At 47.6% G+C, this 19,876-nt stretch overlaps 1 protein-coding gene across 2 annotated transcripts in view; it reads left to right on the top strand.

The window, feature by feature from the left end:
• Positions 1 to 19,617, top strand: part of Pou2f3 (POU class 2 homeobox 3) — an 83,624-nt gene extending 64,007 nt beyond the window's left edge. For both annotated transcript variants that reach the window (XM_041657552.1, XM_041657551.1), the window contains exons 6-13: positions 1,678 to 1,760; positions 4,464 to 4,646; positions 5,044 to 5,185; positions 7,320 to 7,456; positions 9,640 to 9,801; positions 15,372 to 15,438; positions 16,643 to 16,778; positions 18,409 to 19,617. In XM_041657552.1, coding sequence (XP_041513486.1) covers positions 1,678 to 1,760; positions 4,464 to 4,646; positions 5,044 to 5,185; positions 7,320 to 7,456; positions 9,640 to 9,801; positions 15,372 to 15,438; positions 16,643 to 16,778; positions 18,409 to 18,448 — 950 coding nt within the window. In that variant the 3' untranslated portion in view covers positions 18,449 to 19,617. The remainder of the gene's footprint in view (positions 1 to 1,677; positions 1,761 to 4,463; positions 4,647 to 5,043; positions 5,186 to 7,319; positions 7,457 to 9,639; positions 9,802 to 15,371; positions 15,439 to 16,642; positions 16,779 to 18,408) is intronic.
• Positions 19,618 to 19,876: the final 259 nt, after the last annotated feature.

The following is a 19,876-nucleotide window of genomic DNA, read 5'->3' as shown; positions in this document are numbered from 1 at the left end:
CGGGAGTCTGTTGAGTTGTTTTCCTGGCTTATTCCTCAGAGTAAACTTGTGCTATTGATAGCCCTATTGCATGCTGGTGGACCTACTAGAAAGTTCCAAAAGAGTCTAAGACCCATGTTCTAGATGACCGCACTTGTCTTTCCACTCACCACTGCCAAACGGGGCTGAAAATGCTATCGGAAGTATAAGCTCTCCATAGCTCATACTCTAGAGGAGAATTTGGAAGTCCAGGTAACTGTTCTCCACTCCGGTTACCTGCCTAAGACACAGGCCCTATGCTTAGCTTGCCAGGAGTCTCAGACTAGCGCTAGGATGAATGGGAATACATCTGAGTGTTTATTTTGGCTAACTGACACCCATCATACTCCTGGACTAGGAAAGAGAAGATAAGCATTGGTTCAGTTTATTTCTAGATGACTCCAAGTGACGTGAACATGGCCTAGGTACAGAATTCACAGGCATTGGCATATCATATACAATGGAGGGGACAGAAAAACAGGCTAAATTTGAAGTCAGAGAAACTCTTAAAAAAAAAATACTGGCTGTGCTTCTCTAGAAAACTTACATAATCTCTACAAGTTTGTTTCTTCTGCTACAAAAATAAGAAAATAAAGCTCTGCACCCCAAAGTTATTATTGATGGGTACTTGGGCAGAATGCAGTGTAAGCAAATTAATACTCCAGCTTCCTCATTCCTAGACCAAAGTTCCTCCAAGACCTCTCTTACCTTTTGACCTTTGGGGTAGAAAGGTCAACTCTAGCAAATGTGGTACCTCGGTGACCCAGAACCGTCTGGGGACAGCAGATATGCCAAGGAGCTCCTCTATGCTGAGTGGCAGAGATGGCCTGCTCCCACTGTCGGTCTTGCTGCTTTGGGCCCTCCCCTCCCCCTGCTAGGAGTGAGAACTGCTGACTCTGGCCATCTGAAGACAAGAGCTACTGATTACAGTCATCAGGCGGGCAGAGCCTTTTCTTGGCAGTTTTCCTGAAGATGGAGGGAGAGGGAGGTCCCTAGGCAAGGTAACATGTAGGTAGAGTCTACACTGCCCAAAGGGAGTTTGAAGTCCCCAGCATCTGGCCTTCCCTTTGCTCTCAGACCTCCTTCCAATGAATTTAATGACCAATGAATTCCAATGAATTTAATGAATTTAAGGGCACTGGGTCACTAAGAGCCTCTAACCAATGACCCAGTGCCCTTCTGAGCAATATGGCGCCAGCTGCTTGCTCTGCTCTTACAGATCTGGTGGGCCTAAACATCCCAGCTGCTTTCCCTTGCAGACAGTTTGAAACACTCTGGTCCCCCAGGGCTCTGTAGTCATCCCTGTGTCCTTGCCCCTCTGGGCAGATTCCAGGGAGACTGTCCTGACCCTCCTAAGCAATAGCAGCTCTCCAGTCAGGCAGGCAGGCAGGCAGGCAGGCAGGACAGGTTTGGGGACTGCTGTTTACATCTGTTTATCTTTGGGTCTGGTTGGCCTCCACCTGTATGTGGCAATTCCTGGCAGTGCCCACAGGGCCTTTGAGTCAGGCTTAAGGTGGGTTGTGGGACCTGGATGAGGTGAGCAGGAGGAGGGGGCAGTTAACATGATTTCAATGTCCAGCTGGTCTTTCAAATGGCCTGGATTTTGTTTGTTTTGTTTTGTTTGTTTGTTTGTTCCTTTGTCCCTCCCCTGTCACTCAGGTCTGCAGCCGAATCTTCTCTCCTTTCCACAGCAACAAAGCACTCTACTCCTCCCACAGACAGGGCCTGGCCTCGCCTCCCAGGTAACTGCCAACCCCTCCTCCTGCTTCTTCATAGATCCTCAGACTTCCTGCCTCTTTAGCAGGACACTTGCTCCTTAGGGCCTCTCTCCCTGTTGGCATCTGAGAAAACCCCAAGCTACTCCTAAGGAGGTAGGTTTCCCTGTCACTAAAACATGGCTCTCCGGCTGGCCTTATATCTACTATGGGCACACAGTTCCAGGTCTGTCAGGTTCTGGCTTCACCCCTCTAAGAACTTAGCCAGCTACTGCTACTCAGGATGCTAAGCTACCCCATTCCAAGTTCCACCCAGATGCCATCAAGCCCCAAGAGGCTGTTTCTTGCCAGCCTCATGTCAGGGTGTCTCCAGGACGTCAGATGCATTATTTGTTCCTACAAGGGATGACTGGAATTGACCACAGAGTCTTGTAACACTCCTTCTCTTGGTCTAAAATCTCCCAGACCCAACGTCCACAGAAAATAGCAAGAAGGAGAGCGCCACCTAGTGGTTGAAAGAAGTGGGAACAGCTAAGTTGGATGCTGCACTTTTCTTCTGGCTGCATCCAAGAATGGCATAGTTATAGAAACTGATCTATATGACATTGAGGTCCTAGAGCATACCCAGGACCTACTCAAGAGACTTGTGAAATATAGTCCAATTAGAAAACAATTAAGGTCTTTCTACTTGGGGTGCCAAGGTTTCTGTCTGTAGTCCTAGCTACCAGGGAGACGAAGGCAAGAGAATTACTTGTTGAAAACCAGCTTGGCTGTCTATAAGTAAATAAGTAGAGGAGTCCTCCTGGAGTAGGATGACTGACCAGCAGTCACAGAAACGAGAACAGAGAGGGCTAAGTGAATGGTGTCTGGGACATCAAACTGATACAATTGGGCAATTGATGGGATTGTGGAGGAGGAGGGGAATGTGTAGCTCAAAGTTCTTGTCAAATGCAATAGCTAGTGAATTTACAGAAAGGAGTGTTCCAGGGTGACCAGAGCTTTTCTCTGGGGATCTGGTCTGGGCTGCCTCTCTCTGCTCCCATCCTCATCTCCTGCCAAACAGGACCCATCTGTGATGTCTCTAGCCACTCCAATCTAGAAGACTGATTCCTCCTCCTCGTAAGGATGCCTATCTCTGGGAAAGCAGAACAGGAGAGAGGATTGAAGCTCCTCTAAGGAAAAAAGAAAACCAGGAAGGAGAGACAGGGGATTTCTGCTCATTGCAGTGCGCAGTTCTGTGCTAGACACAGTGTCTGGCCCCCAGTTCTAGACTGCACTCCTTCTTGGTGGAATAAGAGATAGATCAAGCGGCTGGAGAAGTGGCTCAGGGGTTAAGGGCTCTTGCTGTTCTTGTAGAGGACCTAGGTTTGGTTCCCAGTACCCACATGAAGACTCACAACCATCTGTAAGAACTCCCATTCCTAGGGGATTAGATTCCCTCCTCTGGCCTCCAAGGGTCGCAGGCACACGTGGGGTGCATTTACACACAGACAGACAAAACACCTGTACACATAAATAAATCTTTTTAAAAATAGATATTTTAAACTAGATATATTCTTGATCTCGTGTGAATGCAGTGTGGTCCTAAATTAAATGGTAGATTTTCCTATGAAAACAGACTAAAGAAGAGATATCTTCTGGCAAGTTATGCTGAGATAGCAGTAGTTAAAACAAATAAATAACAAACCTTTGCTTGGGGCCGGAGAGATGGGCCAGCATTCTGCTCATTCCCAACATTCACATAGTGACTCACAGTAATCTAGTTCCAGGGGATCAAACACCCTTCTTGCTTCCACAGGCCATGGGTACACATGCATGCATGCATACATACCTGCATTCATGTATATACACACACATATATGCAAAACCACCCAAACACATAAAATAAAAACAAATAAGTCTTTAAAAACCACCTTTGATTAAAACTTAACCCTCTCCAGGAATGGTGGTGTGTATATCTGTAAACCTAGTATTGCAGAGGCAGGAGGATTGTGAGGACTAGTCAGATTGGGTGACATAGCAAGACCTTTTCTCCATCCCCCCCAAAACGGATACATAAAATAAACTCATAACATTCTCATTAAAGAAAACTGGTATAGGCTGAGTGGTGGTGGCACACGCCTTTAATCCCAGCACTTGGGAGGCAGAGGCAGGCAGATCTCTGTGAGTTCAAAGCCAGCCTGGTCTACAAGAGCTAGTTCCAGGACAGGCTCCAAAGCCACAGAGAAACCCTGTCTCAAAAAACCAAACCAAACCCCTCCCCGCAAAAAAGAAAAGACATCTGCTCTAGGAGGAAAAGTGACACTCATAACTATATCTTGAATTTCCAGATGTCCCCCACTATCTTCAGTCTGTGACTGTAGTGCCTCTATCACCTTGCTCTGTGGAAAAGAACAGGCAAATAACCTTTTCCTTATCCCGTGCTGGGATTTATCCCATGCTGAGATCTTAGATCTTGTAGTAAACAACCCTTCCAGTTGCTTTTATGGCGGAAAGCTAACAAGAGGAAGTCACCTACTCTGAGTCAGTGAGTCACAGACCAACACCGAAGAGGCCACCTCCTCGTCCTGCTTCATTCAGTGTTGGATCCAGATTCATAGAAATGCCAATCTCTACCGCAGCAATAAGGCTCAGCATGTTCCCTGGAAGTGAACCATTAGTAACAAACGTAGAGGCCTGTGCTTGGCTGTTGAAACACTGTGGCTCACACCAGCTTGTGTTCCTTATCAGGCAGTTGGGCGCCCTGGGCTGTCCGGATCCTCTTTAGAGTCCCATCTGGAAGCCCCTCAGCATCTACCAGTGCCCAAACATCTACCTGGCCCTGGAGGGACTGATGAGCCCAGTGACCTGGAGGAGCTGGAGAAGTTCGCCAAGACCTTCAAGCAGAGGCGCATTAAGCTGGGCTTCACACAGGTTTGCTTTGGGAGCAGTGGGTGGAAGAACTGGGTTCTGTGACAGCGGCTAGGTCTTCCTAGTGCAGTCTTCAGGAGTGTCCTAACACCAGTTTGGAGTGCGTTCACTGCATCCTGCTCCCTGCCAACAGTGGACAGGTTGCTAGTGGGAAGGAAACTGAGGACATTGTACTCGGGAGAGACAGGAATAAAGACCAGGCAAGGGCATGGCCCATTCAGAGCATAAGGAAAGAAATAAGACAGTTTTGTATCCTAGAAGAAAAAGCCCTGGGAAGGTGCGAGGTCATGGGCTTCATGGTTCAGAGCTCTGTCTGTGTGGTAGCCCTGGGGCCATAGAGAATGCAGGCAAAACAGTGACATCTGTCCCCCACCTTCCTCCCTCTCAATACCTCTTGCAGGGAGATGTGGGACTGGCAATGGGAAAGCTGTATGGCAATGACTTCAGCCAGACTACCATCTCACGATTCGAGGCCCTCAATCTGAGCTTCAAGAACATGTGTAAACTCAAGCCACTGCTGGAGAAGTGGCTGAATGATGCAGGTGGGTGGCAGAGAAACGAGAAATGAGCATGGAATGGGCCCCAGGAGACGCCACAGGGGTGATTCTAGGGGCGTGTGTGTGTGTGACGGGGCTTGACCAAGTCAAGGCATAGAATCTCCTTTATGCCCTTTTGAGCCTGGTGTGAACAAAAAGGTAAAATCCAGGAGAATGGTGAGCAGAGATAAAAATGTGTCTTTTTTTTTTTTTTTAACTGAGGGAGTCTTTTGGCAGATGTGGCTCCTCTGTAACAGGACAGCTTGCTTCTCTTCTCTTCTCTTCTCTTCTCTTCTCTTCTCTTCTCTTCTCTTCTCTTCTTGTTGAAGAAGCTGTGGTCTGCGTTCCTTCCGCCCTGCTCCCTGCCGCCTGGCTAGCTTATGCCCCGAAATAACAACACACAAACTGTATTCTTTTAAAAACTGCCTGGCCCATTATATATAGCCTCTTCTAGGCTAATCCTCATGTATTAATTTAGCCCATTTCTAATAATCTGTGTAGCACCAGTAGGTGTGCTTACCGGGAAAGATTCATCATGTCTGACTTGGCGGCTTGCTTCATCGTGTCTGGCTCTGAGAGGAGCTGCATGATTTCTGAGCTCACTTCCTCTTCCTCCCAGCATTCTGTTCTGTTTACTCCGCCTATCTAAATTCTGCCCTATCAGATGGGCCAAGGCAGTTTCTTTATTAGCCAATGACCTTCCTCCATCATCTTTTCTCCTCTCCTCTCCCCTCCCCTCCCCTCCCATTCCCTTCCCTCCTCCCCTCCCCTTCCCTCCCTTCCCCTCTCCTCTCCTCTCCCCTCTCCTTCCCTTCCCTCCTCCCCTCCCCTTCCCTCCTTTCCCCTCTCCTCTCCTCCCCTTCCCTTCCCTTTACCTCCTTTCTTTTTATCCCTTGTCCCAGAGCTACCTATCCTATATTTCAAGACAGCAGCTTAGAGGTTAAGTTTAATCCACTGACTCAAATTGTTGTATGGGATCAGTCTAGGTCAGAAGATGGCAAAGAGGGCCCTGCAGGGTCCCGCTGAGGCAAAAGACCCAGGCCTAGCTCAGGTCTTTATTTGGCTGTTCTGGAGCAGGATAGGCAATTGCTGTGATGAGTACTGGCCAGAAAAGCACGACAGCAGGAAGGGTGATGAGGAAGTAGGTTTTGTAGGATCCAGGTCAGGGGGTAAGAAGATTGGCAGGGCATTTGGAATGATGGCCAGAACTTGGCATCTAGAAAGAGTGAAAGGGAGGGCTTCTGACATTTGGACCGAGTGAAACTGTTCATCCTTAGGAGCTGACCTCGGTGTGGGAGGTGAGCAGCCTGAATCTCTACCTACTCTAGCATCTGCTTCACCTCCCCAGTTGAGAGACCTCCCAGAATATCTCCAGACATTGCCAAGTGTGTGGGGCAGGGTGGCCCCTGGCCCATGTGGAGAGGAAAGGAATAAGCCCCTCTCCAGGGCTAAGCTCTGTCGAATAGGAGTGTAGGTTATGAATTACTACTCCAGTGTCAAAGGCAGGAGTAGCTTGGGTGGCCAGGCTGGGTCCCTTTAAGGAAGTCCCCTCACTCAGAAGAATACGTGGGAATCCTCTTCCTCCTCCTCCTAAATACAGTGCTCCCAAGACAACTTTTACTGAAACATCCAAATAGAAGAAATGATAGAAGCTCCTAGTATCTTTGGGAAAGGGTTTGCGGGCTCATCATTACTATAACTTTTCCCCACCCTGCGGCCTTGGCTTCCACCTTTCACTCAAGGACAAATGTCTTCAGAATAGCTTAGGTTCCTACGTGCCAGAGCAAACTGGTTTCACTCAGTACGCACAGAGGGTCATATCTTTTAAAACAGGCCAGACCACGTGACTCATAGTTCTACCTCATCCCCCACACCCAGACAGGCCATTGAGGCCTAGGCATCCCTGAACTGTGGCGGCGAACACATGGAGACCTGTGGTGGGAGCCCTGGGGGACATTCACCCGGAGCATCCTGGAGAAGCAGGACTCCATCTGTTCTGGATTCTCTGCTGGGGTCAGGGCTAATTCTGAATATAGCCCTGCAGGGTCCGTGGGAAGGGCTGAGAAACCTCAGGTTTACTCCAGCAGACTGGGCCAGCCACACATCTCTGTCTCTGAGCTTCATTTGTTCCTCTCTCCAGAGTCCTCCCCATCAGACCCTTCGGCAAACACACCCAGCTCCTACCCTACTCTCAGCGAAGTGTTTGGCAGGAAGAGGAAGAAACGGACCAGCATCGAGACCAACATCCGCCTGACACTTGAGAAGCGATTTCAAGACGTGAGCAACCAATCTCCTAGGGTGGGAGTGGGGGGGCCAGTCTTGTGCAGGTAGGTTAGCAGGTCCCACATGTGCAGGAAGCTGGGTTCAGTGCAAGATGCTAAACACTACTCTCCCCTGCTACACAAGTACCTGTCTTGGGAGGAAACCTAGTCACTCTTCTCTAGGAGCCCAGAAATGCTTTCTTCAAGAGTTCCAGAAAACTCTTTTCCTTGTTGACATGTATTTGGGTCTCATTATTCTTCTCACTGGAAGATTCAAGAACAAGCACAGCATACCAGTAGGGCATGTGTTTCTATATACATTTGAGGTGACAAATGAAAGCCAGGGCATTATGTAAAAGTCTCCATCTCTTTTGAAACAAATTTTGCTTCTCAACTTAAAAGTATAATAAAGGGCTGGCAAGATGGCTTAGCAAGGGGCAAAATAGGGCTTGTAGCCAAGCCTGATGACCTGAGTTCAGTCCCTAGAATCCACATGGTAGAAGAAGGACCAGTTCCTGCAAGTTGACCCCTGAACTCCATCCTCCTTTGCCATAGTATATGCCCCATTCTCAAATAAATAAACGTTAAATTTTAAAAAAAATTCTAAAGTTTTTAAAAAAGATTTTCAACTTAAAAAATAATACAGTTGCCAGGCAGTGGTGGCGCACGCCTTTAATCCCAGCACCCGGAAGGCAGAGGTAGGCAGATTTCTGTGAGTTCAAGGCCAGCCTGGTTTACAAGAGCTAGTTCTAGGACAGGCCCCAAAGCTACAGAGAAACCCTGTCTTGAACAAAAACCCCAAAAAACAAAAAAATAATACAGTCAATGTTCATTATGAACAATTTGGAAAACATAGGAAGAAAAGTAGAAAGGAAAGACAACCCATTGCCTTTTGTTTTCATTTTGCCTCTTGTCTGCCTGTCTTGTCTTTGCTTTTTAAAGATATGGTCTCACACTGGAGTTTACCTAGGTTGACCTGTATATAACACTATGTAGCCCAGGCTGGCCTCAGACTCATGCCAATCTTCTTTGTGCCCGCCCCCAAGTGTTAGGATTATAGGCTTGTGCCGCCACCCAGCTTCCAGTGCCTTCTGAAAGCAATTGTAGTGTTGCTCTTAGTGCTCATTTAGACACTTGTGATTATATTGCACAAGTCTCTTTTTGTTCCACCAATTAGAATGTTTTGCTTCTTACAGTTATTTCTAAAACATGTGTTCATTTTTTTTAATTAAAAGTTTTCAAATCTTTCCATGTTCTCAATTAGATATTCTAACCATAGATTCTCAAGGATAGTAAGAGCATATTCTTGAGGCAGTGTCTGCTGGCTGTGAGCCTCGTGGGAGCCGGGGAGGAGTGAGAAGAGGGAAATACAGGTGATAACAGCGAGTCTCTATGAGATCTGTCGTGTAGCTTCCCCTAGAGCCTCCCTGTTACTGAACACTACCCAGTCTAGGCTTGTAGGTCCTGGCTGCTAGTTCTGCTGGCCTGGAGCAGCTCCCCTGCTGAGTCTGGCTCAGGGATTCCGTGGCTGCATCCTGCCAGCAGGATGGCTGGAGTTGAGTTTCCCATCTTTCGGGTTTCTTAGAGCAGTATAGTTTAAGTTGGGGGATACAAGAATGAGGAAAAGGGGCTCAAGCCTCAGACTGGGTGGCAGGTCAATGGAACAGAGCGATGACATCATACGGCCTGCAGCTCTCCCACACACCTGGTGGGCCTGAGCAGTCCAGCCTCCTCGTTTTCTAGGAAGAGATGTGAAGGGAGAGGTCACGAGGAAGGACTTAGGAGGGAGGTTTTCCTCAAGGACTCCACCTCCCCTCCATAATTCACCCATGGAGGCCTTGCTGTGTGAATACTCCAAAGGGAAGGAGGACAGGAAGGGACCAACCTTTGGTATCCGCTCATCCATTCCAGCCCTGTGCACATGGTGGACACATGCTTTCTCTTGTAACCCTTACCATAGTCCTGTGTGCTAGGCAGGTAGTCTCACTCCATATCTGGAAAGACTGGGGCTCAGAGGTAAAGGGAATTTCTAAGGACGCTCAGTGCACAGATGATAAAGTCAGTATTCCACCCTTGGTCTGACTTTAAGGCATTTGACCCATATGTTCAATGTTTTGTGTTTGGAACATCTGACCCTCACCTCTAATTTCTGCTCCTGTTTCTGTCTCCTGACCACACCCTATCCCTTTGTCCCTATAGAACCCTAAACCCAGCTCAGAAGAGATTTCCATGATTGCAGAGCAGTTGTCCATGGAGAAGGAGGTGGTCAGGGTCTGGTTCTGCAATCGACGGCAAAAGGAGAAGCGGATCAACTGCCCTGTGGCCACACCTATCAAGCCGCCCATCTACAACTCCCGGCTGGTAAGTGACTTGGAGTTGGCTGACAGGCTGCCAAACACTTGGGGGCCATGTACATGGAGGCCAGGAGTCTTCCATACCACAGCATGGTAGGTAGTAGGCAGGGGAGATTCAGTACATGAATAAACAAATAGATACAACATATAAAGTATGCATAATATAAGAAGATTAAAGAGGAGTGGAAGGGAAGGGGGGCTGTTGGGATGGCTCAGCCAGTAGAGATGCTTGCTGCCCAACCTGATGATCCAGTTTCCATGTCTGAGTTTCCATGTCTGGAAGAAGACAGCCAATTCCCAAAAGTTGACCTCTGACCTCTCACACATGCTATGTGTCACCCACATGCCCACACATATTTGTAGCATGAATAAAGTGTTATACAGTTAAACAAACAACAACATGAACAAGATGATTGGTGTGTTTTCGCCTTTTTAACAGGAAGGTTAGAGATGCCCTGTCTGATTAGGTGGTATTTGAATGAAAATCTAAATTTTTTAAGGGGATAAAATATGTGTATATCTAGGGGAAAGAGGTGGAGGGACCACCAAGGAAGTCTATGCAAAAGGGTCAAAAGGCCGATGAATTCAGAGAAGTACCAGAAACTAGACTACCTCAGGTCTTGGAGTTCAGTGAGAGGACTTCAGTTGACTCGAATAGGAAGGTGTTGGAAAAGCCTGGATGTATAAATCTGAGCTGGTTGACATGGGCTGCTGAGTGGAGAATAACTCGGGAAGCCGGAGACATGCCAGAAGACAGCCATCAGGCTGAGCAGAGGAGGTGTGGAGGGTGGTAGCCATGGTGATAAGAATAAGTGCTTGGACTCTATGTTCTTCAGCTGTGAAGTCAGTAAGATTTGCTAATTGCTCAGATTCCAAAAGCAAACTGTTTTTCCCCGGATGCTTTGGTTTTGTTTTGTTTGTTTTATGGTACAGGGTTCAAGTAGCCCAAGCAAGCCTTGAGCTCACTGTGTAGTTGAGGGTGACCTCTATCTCCTAAGTGCTGGGATTATAGGTATGCACTAGCACACCTGGTTTTTCTGGTGCTAGATATGGAACCCAGGGCCTCCTGTATGCTAGGTAAACATGCTACCAACTGAGCTACCTGAGTACTGGATGCGTGTTGTTGGCACTGCCCTTTTAAAAAATGTCGGTCTGGACATGGTAGCACACACCTTTAATCCCAGCACTTGGGAGGCAGAGGCAGGCAGATCTCTGTGAGTTTGAGACCAGAATGATGTGCATAGTGAGTTCCAGAACAGCCAAGACTACCTAGAAGGACCCTGTCTCCAAATAATGATGATGATGATGATGATAATGATAATAATAATAATAAATTTGGAAGACTGAACGAAGAACAGGCTTGAGAAACAAAGACAGCTGAGAATCTGAGACCATTTATATTAAGTTGTGTGTGCTTCGTAGGCACCCGAGAGGCAGTACCTAGCTGGGGTTAAATCTTAGCCTCTGATGTTCTAGGAAAAGCCAAGTCTGAGAATAACTTGAGGTTCTAGGGAGACACAGAGGATTGGGAATTAGAATGTGTCCTGTTCTGTCTAGGGAGAGATGGGATTCAAGTTCTATGGAGACACAGAGGATTGGAAATTAGAATGTGTCCTGCTTCATCTAGGGAGAGATGGGACATGGTTAATGGTGTAGTTTTCTATCTTTGGTAGCGGTAAAAGGGTAGAGAAGTTGGATAAAATGATGTCCTCTAGTTTTCCAGCAGGCTGGTTGCAGGCTGGGTAAGACCTACATAAAAAACTCCCACATTGTTGACTTCCCCTATATATCCACAGACCAGCTCTATGTTGGTCTTTGTGCCAAGTGCTGGAGATAGATGCCATTTATTCCCAGTGCCAGGGGACCTCATCGTCTAGCAGAGGAAACACACAAGTAAACAAGAGACAAACAGCAGAATCATTTCTCTAAGCGACCTTAGGAGCAGCTGCTAACACACCTTGGGGACCGTGGCTAGGAAGGCTTCCCCACGGGAGGTCATTAGTGCCTGAGTTGAGTTTACAGTGGCAGGTATGTGTGAGGTGGAGCTGTCTCCAGGGGAAGTGTGAGAACAGCAAGGTGGGGAAAAATACACAGCAAATTCATGGAACTTCAGGCGGTTCCATGTAGAGGAATGTTGGAAGGTGGGGCTGAACTGGTCATGGGACAGGGGAGAGAGGAGAGTGTCAAGTGATAAACAAGGGTTATGGGTGTGGTTTAGTTGGTAGAGTGCTTGCCTACTATGCATGAAGCCCCAGGCTCCACCTACAGCACCACCGTGGAGTCTCAACACCTGGGGTGGCTCAGAAGTTATCCTCTGTTACTCAGCAAATACATGAGGCCCTACGTCAAAAACAAACAAAAATATAAGCAAAAGGCCTCAGTTAATAAACTCAGAGCTGGCTTGGAGCAGGGAGAGCAGTGGAAGGGGAAGCCTGGGAATGACTCAGTGTTCAGGCTGGGCTAGCTGGGTAAATGGTAGCATTCTGTGTGGACCCAGCAAACAGGACCAGCTGGTTTTGGGGTGCGGAAAGGTAGTGCTCCAGTTCTTTGCGTCGTCATGATGTAGGCCTGCAGCACACTTAAGTGGGACTGCCCCTGGAGGCTTGGGACATTGGCTACAGGGGCCAGGAGAGAAGCTGGGAGGGAGCCATGGGTTGGGACTATCACAAGCAGGTGGCTGTTGAAGTTCTGGGTAAGAAGAATTCCGTTATGGAATTTGTATAAAGACAGAAAGGTTCACTTCCACCCTCTGGTGACATCAGCCATTTGAGAACAAGAGGATCAAGGGAAGAAAGCGAGAAGGAAGAGACTGATAATGCAGGAAGTAAAACCAAGCATGTGTGAGAGGTCTAGCCTGGTGAGTCCCACAGCAGCATTGTGGGAATGCAGATAAAAGACACTCCACTCTCTGGGCGAATTTAATCCCAGCACTTGGGAGGCAGAGGCAGGTAGATCTCAGAGTTTGAGGTCAGCCTTGTTTTACAAAGTGAATTCCAGGGCAGCCAAGGCTATACAGAGAAACCCTGTCTTAAAAATAAAAAATTAAAAAAAATTAAAAAAAATTAAAAAGTCAGCATGGCAGCATTGGGGAGCCCAAGATTTGCCTGAAGAACATGAAGTAGCAAGAGTGCTTTAGTAGGCAGAAAGAGGAGCCTGTGAGAAGGCATGCGCTTGAAAAACCACAGGCTAGGGCTGGAGAGATGGTTCAGCAGGTAACAGCACTAGCTGTCTTCCAGAGGAATCCAGGTTCAATTCCCAGAACCCACATGACCGCTCACTCACAACTGTTCAGGGGATCCTCTGATGTCTTCTGGTCTTTGCAGGCACCAGGCATGTCCATGGTGCACTGACATACATGCAGGCAATATACCCGTACACACAAAATAAAATTAAATAAATCTTTAAAAAAAAATAAGCTTCTGTAGATAGTAATGGTCATATCACGCCTGGAAGACAAGAGTTCCGCACCCGACGTCATGTAGGTTGGATGAAGGTGTGTCTTCTGATCCTGTCTTTTCTTCGGGTCTTGGTGGGATGAAAACTGATGTCTTCTATTTCTGACACAAAGCAATCCCGAGCTAGCTAAGTCAGAAAAATAAATGAATAGGCACTGGAGAGATGGCTCCGTGGTTAAGAGTTCACCCTGCTCTTGCAGAGGACCTGAGTTTAGTTTCCAGTGCCCTCCTGTGCACCCGTCTACCAGCTCCAGGGTATCTGACGCCCTCTTCCAGCCTTTGTGGGCACTGCAGGCACATGCACCCCCCCACACACACATACCAGCACATGTATACATAATTAAAAATAAAATCTTTTAAGAAATAAACAATAAAATTTTAAAGGGGGCTGGAAGGTATATGTAGCTCAATGTTATATATAACCCTGGCTTAGCATATATAAGACCATTGCCTCAGTCCCCAGCAAAACACACACACACACACACACACACACACACACACACAAAGCATCTTGGTACTGTTTTGCTACCATATGTAAAAACAATGCTTAAAGTAAGGGACCATATATATGTATGTTTGCATATGCAGAACCCATCTTTAGCTGGAAGTGGAGGAAGCAATCACAGTGACTGTGCACACACTATTATTTATTTGAAAACAACAGGGTTCTTGGGTGTGGCATCTGGGAGAGGAGGAGAGGAGGTGACTGATAGCATCTCTTACCACTCTGCCACCCCTCCCAAACTGCCTCCACCCCTCCAGGCCCTGTCCATTGTAAACCCAAGGGTAAGAAGAAGAGAAGGAGTTCTGATTAGTTAGGAAAACAGGCTACTTCCTGCTGGAGGGGCTGTTCCAGAGTTGTTTGGGATCCTAGCAGATGGCAGGTCCCTAAGTGGAGTCTCTGTATCAATATCCTATGAAAATGCTGGTCAGAGCTTCCTGGTCAACAGGAGAAAAGTAAGAGGGGCAGAGCTCAAAGGTGGCGCTAAGAAAGCACCTAAAGATAACCAACAGTCCACAGCCCTTTTCTTCCGGGAGCAAGGCAGCTAACCTTTAACGAGCCGGTGCTCTTTGCCAGCCACAGGGCTGGAACCTTTATAGACATTATCTCATTAAATCTTAATTAAAAGAAATATCAGGGAGGTGCTGCTGCTGTTTCACAGAAGAGAAAACCAAGCCTCCCTGGGGTTGATAGCTTACTCATAGTCACGCAGACCGTGGGTGACAAGGCCAGGTCTCACACCCAGATCTGTCCACTCATTATTTCTTATCCTAGGCTGCTCTTGGATAATCATAGTGAGGGATAGATTCCTGAACTGGGAAATTAAATGTGTGTGTGTGGGGCGGGGGGAGATGGGAGTGGGGGGAAGGCAGAGGGCAACATTGGGTATTTTCCTCAATTGCTTTTCATCTTATTTTTTGAGATGGGGTCTTTCACGGACCCTGGAGCTCCCTGGTTTGGCTATACTGGTTGACTAGCAAACCCAGGGATTCTCTTGTTTTTCCTCCTCAGCTTGAAATTGCAGGCTGTGACTGTTAAAACTGAGTTTTCACATGCTTGGGATTGAGAGGCAGCCACTTTAGTGACTGAGCCAAGGTGTCTCCCTAGCTCCTGAATGGCCCCTTCTGGTGTTTTAAGTCTCTACCTGCTTTCTTTCTTTTTTTTCTTGACAGTGTCTTGCTATGCATCCCTAGCTGACTCAGAATTTATAGTAGTCCCCTCGCCTCAGTCTCCCAAGCACTGAGATTATAAGCATGCAAAGTAGAAATAGAGCAGGCAGTCAGCAACATCTGCCGGAGCAAGGGTTTCAAAGGCTTGCTCATCTCTCCTCGGGGCACTGGAACAAACCTCTAGCCTGGCAGTACCAGAGGAACTTTGCCAGGGGCACCAGCAGGAGGGGGAGTGGTCTGTGTCAGCACCAGGGAGCTTCTGCAGCAGGCCAGAAGTGGGTCCTGATGGCTGTATGTAGTCCACAGGTCTTCCTATGACGCACAAGGTGAAAATTATGGAGTAGGAGGTCACTGAGGAAGGCGAACTGCTCTCTGCAGCCTTTCACCCAGTGTCCTGGCAGAAGGAGGAAGGACACAGCATGGACATTCACAGGCCTCTCTTGCCTTTCAGGTCTCTCCGTCAGGATCTCTGGGTGCCCTCTCCGTCCCTCCTGTCCACAGTACCATGCCTGGAACAGGTGAGCTTCCAAAGAGGTTTCCAGACAACACAGGATTAATCTAAATAATATATTAAAACTGAAAGGACCTAAGTGTGGTGGTGCATACCTTTAATCCCAGCACTTGGAAGATAGAAGCAGGTGTTCGAGGCCAGCCTGGTCTATGGAGCAAGTTCCGGGACAGCCAGAGCTACCTTGAGAAACCCTGTCTCAAACAAAACAAAGCAAAACAAAAAACCCTTAAAAGGCTCTTCACCTAAGTCAGCATTTCCTCAGTGTGTCTCAAAGGACATTAAAAATAAGGGCTGGGAAGAATAGGGTTCTGTGGTCACATAAGTTTGGAAAATATTGTTAAGCAAAGTTTAAACAAACGCTTGTTTTTATTTTACTTGCAGCATGGCTCAGTACTCAAGGGTATAATACATTCCAAAGTGAATTGTATGGAAAACCTGGAGGAAGATGGGCGTCCAGAACACATTTTCAGGGTTCTGTTTCTCCCAAAGCACCCATAGCATTTCACAGACCTAGATAAGGATATGTCCAAGCCCCATATGCTGATCTCTGCATGATCTACTTTTTTATTTCCTTTCTAATCTTAGTTTGAATAGTAAAATATATAGCGCTCTATGCATGAAACACATATTGGGATTCCAAACAAGAAGAATATCTACTTAGTGCAAACCTGCCCTTTTATAGAGGATGACCATGAGTTCCAGGGTGGGTCAGGACAGGCCCAGGGCCAAGACAAGGCTTGGGTTCCCTTTAAGGGGACCATGTCCATTTTCTTTGTAGAGTCAGGGAACTGAGAGTCTGGCGGCCTTTCTGCTCTCCCGTATGCCTCATGCTTTCTCCCCATGCCTCTTCCTTTCCCGAGCTTCATCATCTTCTCCCCTCCCGCCCAGGGCGTGTCCCGCAGATTTTGGCATCTGTCCTCCATGCCTTTGGCAAGTCTTGGACTGACAGAACCAGCCGCACTGCTCTAAGGGCCTAGGCTGCCGAGAGCACTTGAAATAAAGGCCCCCGCCAAGGATGGGCTGATGGGTGGGCCTTGCTGTTCACAGGGTAGAAGGTGGGCAGACAGGCGGGGGGGGGGGGGGGTAGGGAGATGGTAAGGCGCCCTTTGGGGATTCCAAGAGAAAATTATATGTTGGAAAGGCTGTGTCACAAAGGTCCCCAGACCCAGCAACATTATTTTGGCCTTGTTTTTGTCTCTCTTTGTCCTCAGTAACGTCATCCTGTTCCCCCGGGAACAACAGCAGGCCTTCGTCTCCTGGCTCAGGACTCCATGCCAGCAGCCCCACAGCATCTCAAAATAACTCCAAAGCGGCGATGAACTCCTCCTCCGGCTTTAACTCCTCGGGGTAAGTGGACGGCAGCGAGGCAGCATCTGGCAGGCTCAGGGGCATGTGAGGAGTTGGGCCGGTGCCATAGATGAGAACTGGAAATGGGAAATGGGGTAACAGTGGAGGTGGGAAGGGGGGGGGGGCGCAGAGTGAAGAGCTAGACTGGACTGCATCCCCAGGGAGTGAGGATTTTAAAAAGAAGCGGTAGCCGGTGAGCAGTCCTGGCAAGGGCTGATGTCAACAAAGCCAGAATTTCCATCCTCAGCTTTGATGGTGGAAATTTCCAATGCTCACATGAGAAAGGACCAGGTCCTGGGCTGGACTCAGGAGTGCTTCTCACCAGGAGCTCGAACCACAGGTTGTTATGACATGAGTCTGGAGCTCAGGCATAGACCAACTCTGGCCCTCGGGTGCAGCTGGCTCACAGAGAGAAAAGTGCTACTGAGATCTGGCTCCCAAGTCCGCTTGGGAAGCAGCAGGGCAGGCCCTGGCGGGTCTTAGCTCACAAGCCAAATAAACTCCTGGAAAAGTATTCTTAGGATGGGTGTCGTGAGAATCCTCCCTGATGCAAAAGACACCAGATTTGAAGCAGGTTGTGGTGCTAGGGAGACAGTTCCATTGGTAAGATGCTTTCTGGAAAGCAGAGGACTGAATCTGACTGCCAGAAGGACATACAAATAAAAAAAAGCCAGGTGTGGCAGTATGTGCTTGGAATCCCAGTGCTAGGGTGGAAGTGAGAGGGAGAGGCCTTTGGGCTCCAGGCCAATGAGAGAACCTGTCTCAGTGAAGGTGGGCGGGCCAATGAGAGAACCTGTCTCAAAGAAGGTGGGCAGGCCAATGAGAGAACCTGTCTCAAAGAAGGCTGTTGGGGCAATAAGAGAACCTATCTCAAAAAAGGTGGGGACAACACCCAAGGTTGTCCTCTGACCTCCATATGTGTGCACAGTGATGCACGCATATATATATATATATATATATATATATATATATATATATATAACTTTTTTTAAAAAACAAACAAATTTGGGCATGGTGGTACACACCTGTAATCTCAGCATGCAGGAGGCTGAGGCAGGAGGATTTGGAGGAGCCTGTCTTGAACATGGACCCTATCTTTTCGTTTGTTTGTTTGTTTTTGTTTTTCGAGAGAGGGTTTCTCTGTAGCTTTGGAATCTGTCCTGGAACTCACTCTGTAGACCAGACTGTCCTCGAACTCACAGAAATTTGCCTGTTTCTACCTCCTAAGTGCTGGGATTAAAAGCATGCATCACCACTGCCCAGCTGGAGGCCCTATCTTCAACATACAAGCAAGCCAAGTTGAGTGATAGGTTACACTCTTGAGCTTTACAGGAAGAGAGGAATCCATTTGTCCAAATCTAGGCAGTTCAGCAAGTAGCTTCTATTGTCCAGATGTTTCATAGTCTAGGAAGTCAGAATTTCTGGGGTCCAGGAGACCCAAATAATATTAGTAGTTTAATATTTGAGGTATGATTCATACGCCATAAAATTCACAAGGTTGTACAACCATTACTGTTATCTAATTCCAAAATGTTTTCATCACCCCTTAAGGTCCTCTCTACCTGCCTTGTAGCTGTCACCTTCCCATCAGGTTTGTAACTCTGGCTTGGTCTTTTTTTTTTTTCCCCAGACCGTGGTACCGTTGGAATCATCCCACCTACCTCCACTGAGACCAAAAACTTCCTCAAGTTCCACCTGGCCCCTTGTTCCCACCAGGACACAGGGAGTCATGCCTTCCATGAATGGACAGACTACTTGGGAACGGGTGGGACAAACGGCCACTGCTGAAGAGCAAACCCACATTCTTGCCTTCTCGGTGATCCAGAGACTCCAGAGAACCAAACTGTGACTGCAGACCACACTGATGCCTCGCTGTAGGCCACGCTGATGTCTCAGGCTCTTGATAATCCTGCTGGGAGTTTACCGTGCTCGCCTGCCGTGCCTATGGCCACCTTCTTTCTCTAATGTTTTTGATGGCTTCATCTTACGGAGAAAGGGATGTGTGCCATTGGCTTCTGGGGACAGCCATTTGCTCGGTGGGCCAAACTGTAAGAATGGTAGATCATGGTTTTGGCTCTGCCCTCGGCCACAATCCTGAACAGATCGCAAATTCTGTGGAAAGACTGAAATCTCATGTTTCCACCAAAGCCTTATTTTGTCTAATTACCACAGTTTCTAGTTTTGCCTCATTTTCTTTTGCCCTTGCTCCCTTTTCTACAACCAAATTCTTCCATTCTTGTGCCCTACAAAGTCCCTTCCTCTCTGGAGATGGCAGAGCTACCCTCCGGTCATATACTTCCATCCACAGGTTCTCTTTGTTGCCCACATACACCCAAGTTAAAAAATACTTGTCTTTTCTCTGCTCCCTGTGTTTCTGCTTGTCCTGCCCCCTCTCCTTTCTCTTGAGCACAAAAAACTGAGCAAACCGAGAGAGAGAGATGGAGGGAGGGAGCGCCATGCCCAAGATACTGGCCACGCTCTTGTACATAGCCTTTTCCTGTTCTGCACTATGACCTTTTCTCTTTAATGTTCCAGCAAGATGTCTAACTCAGGTGTGAATTTTGATGATGTCTCTGCAATATTTTATCTCATATTAGAAAAGGAGGGGGGATACCAAAGTGTGGGATACTTCCACAGAGTTTCCATGTGGGCTGGGGCTCTGCTGACTTTGGGGGGAACATTATATGTGGAGTCTCCTTCCGTGGGCCTGTGTGTTAAGCTGTCACATGAAGCCATCCCAGGAATTAGTAACTTTTTTGTTGTTGTTGTTTTTTAAAGACTGAATATCCAGGAAACTGTTGAGACTCAAAGGAATCTGTTTCTAAATATATTTGTATAGCAATGACGTAACTATTCCATGTTAATAAGCGGCTCTGAGGAGGGTTCCGTGCCTTTCTGTGTGTGCAGATAATGGAAATGGGGTGGGGAAAAGGAGCTCCATTTGGAACATGAAGTGGGTGCTGGCGGTGGCCTTATTGACACAGGGTCCCGAACTTCTCAGTGTTTTACTCTGTGGGACAGAACTACTTTGGGAACTGAGTGAGAGACTGTTCGCCAATTTATAGGAGGGAGAGTATGGTGAATATTTAAGGTCATGT

Source organism: Microtus oregoni, unplaced genomic scaffold (assembly GCF_018167655.1).
Source record: "Microtus oregoni isolate MIOR12 unplaced genomic scaffold, Mior012 000008F_ref0000371, whole genome shotgun sequence".
In the NCBI taxonomy this organism is placed as follows: domain Eukaryota; kingdom Metazoa; phylum Chordata; class Mammalia; order Rodentia; family Cricetidae; genus Microtus; species Microtus oregoni.
The sequence above is the reverse complement of the archived record's forward strand: the minus strand, read 5'-3'. Positions and strand labels throughout refer to the sequence as shown.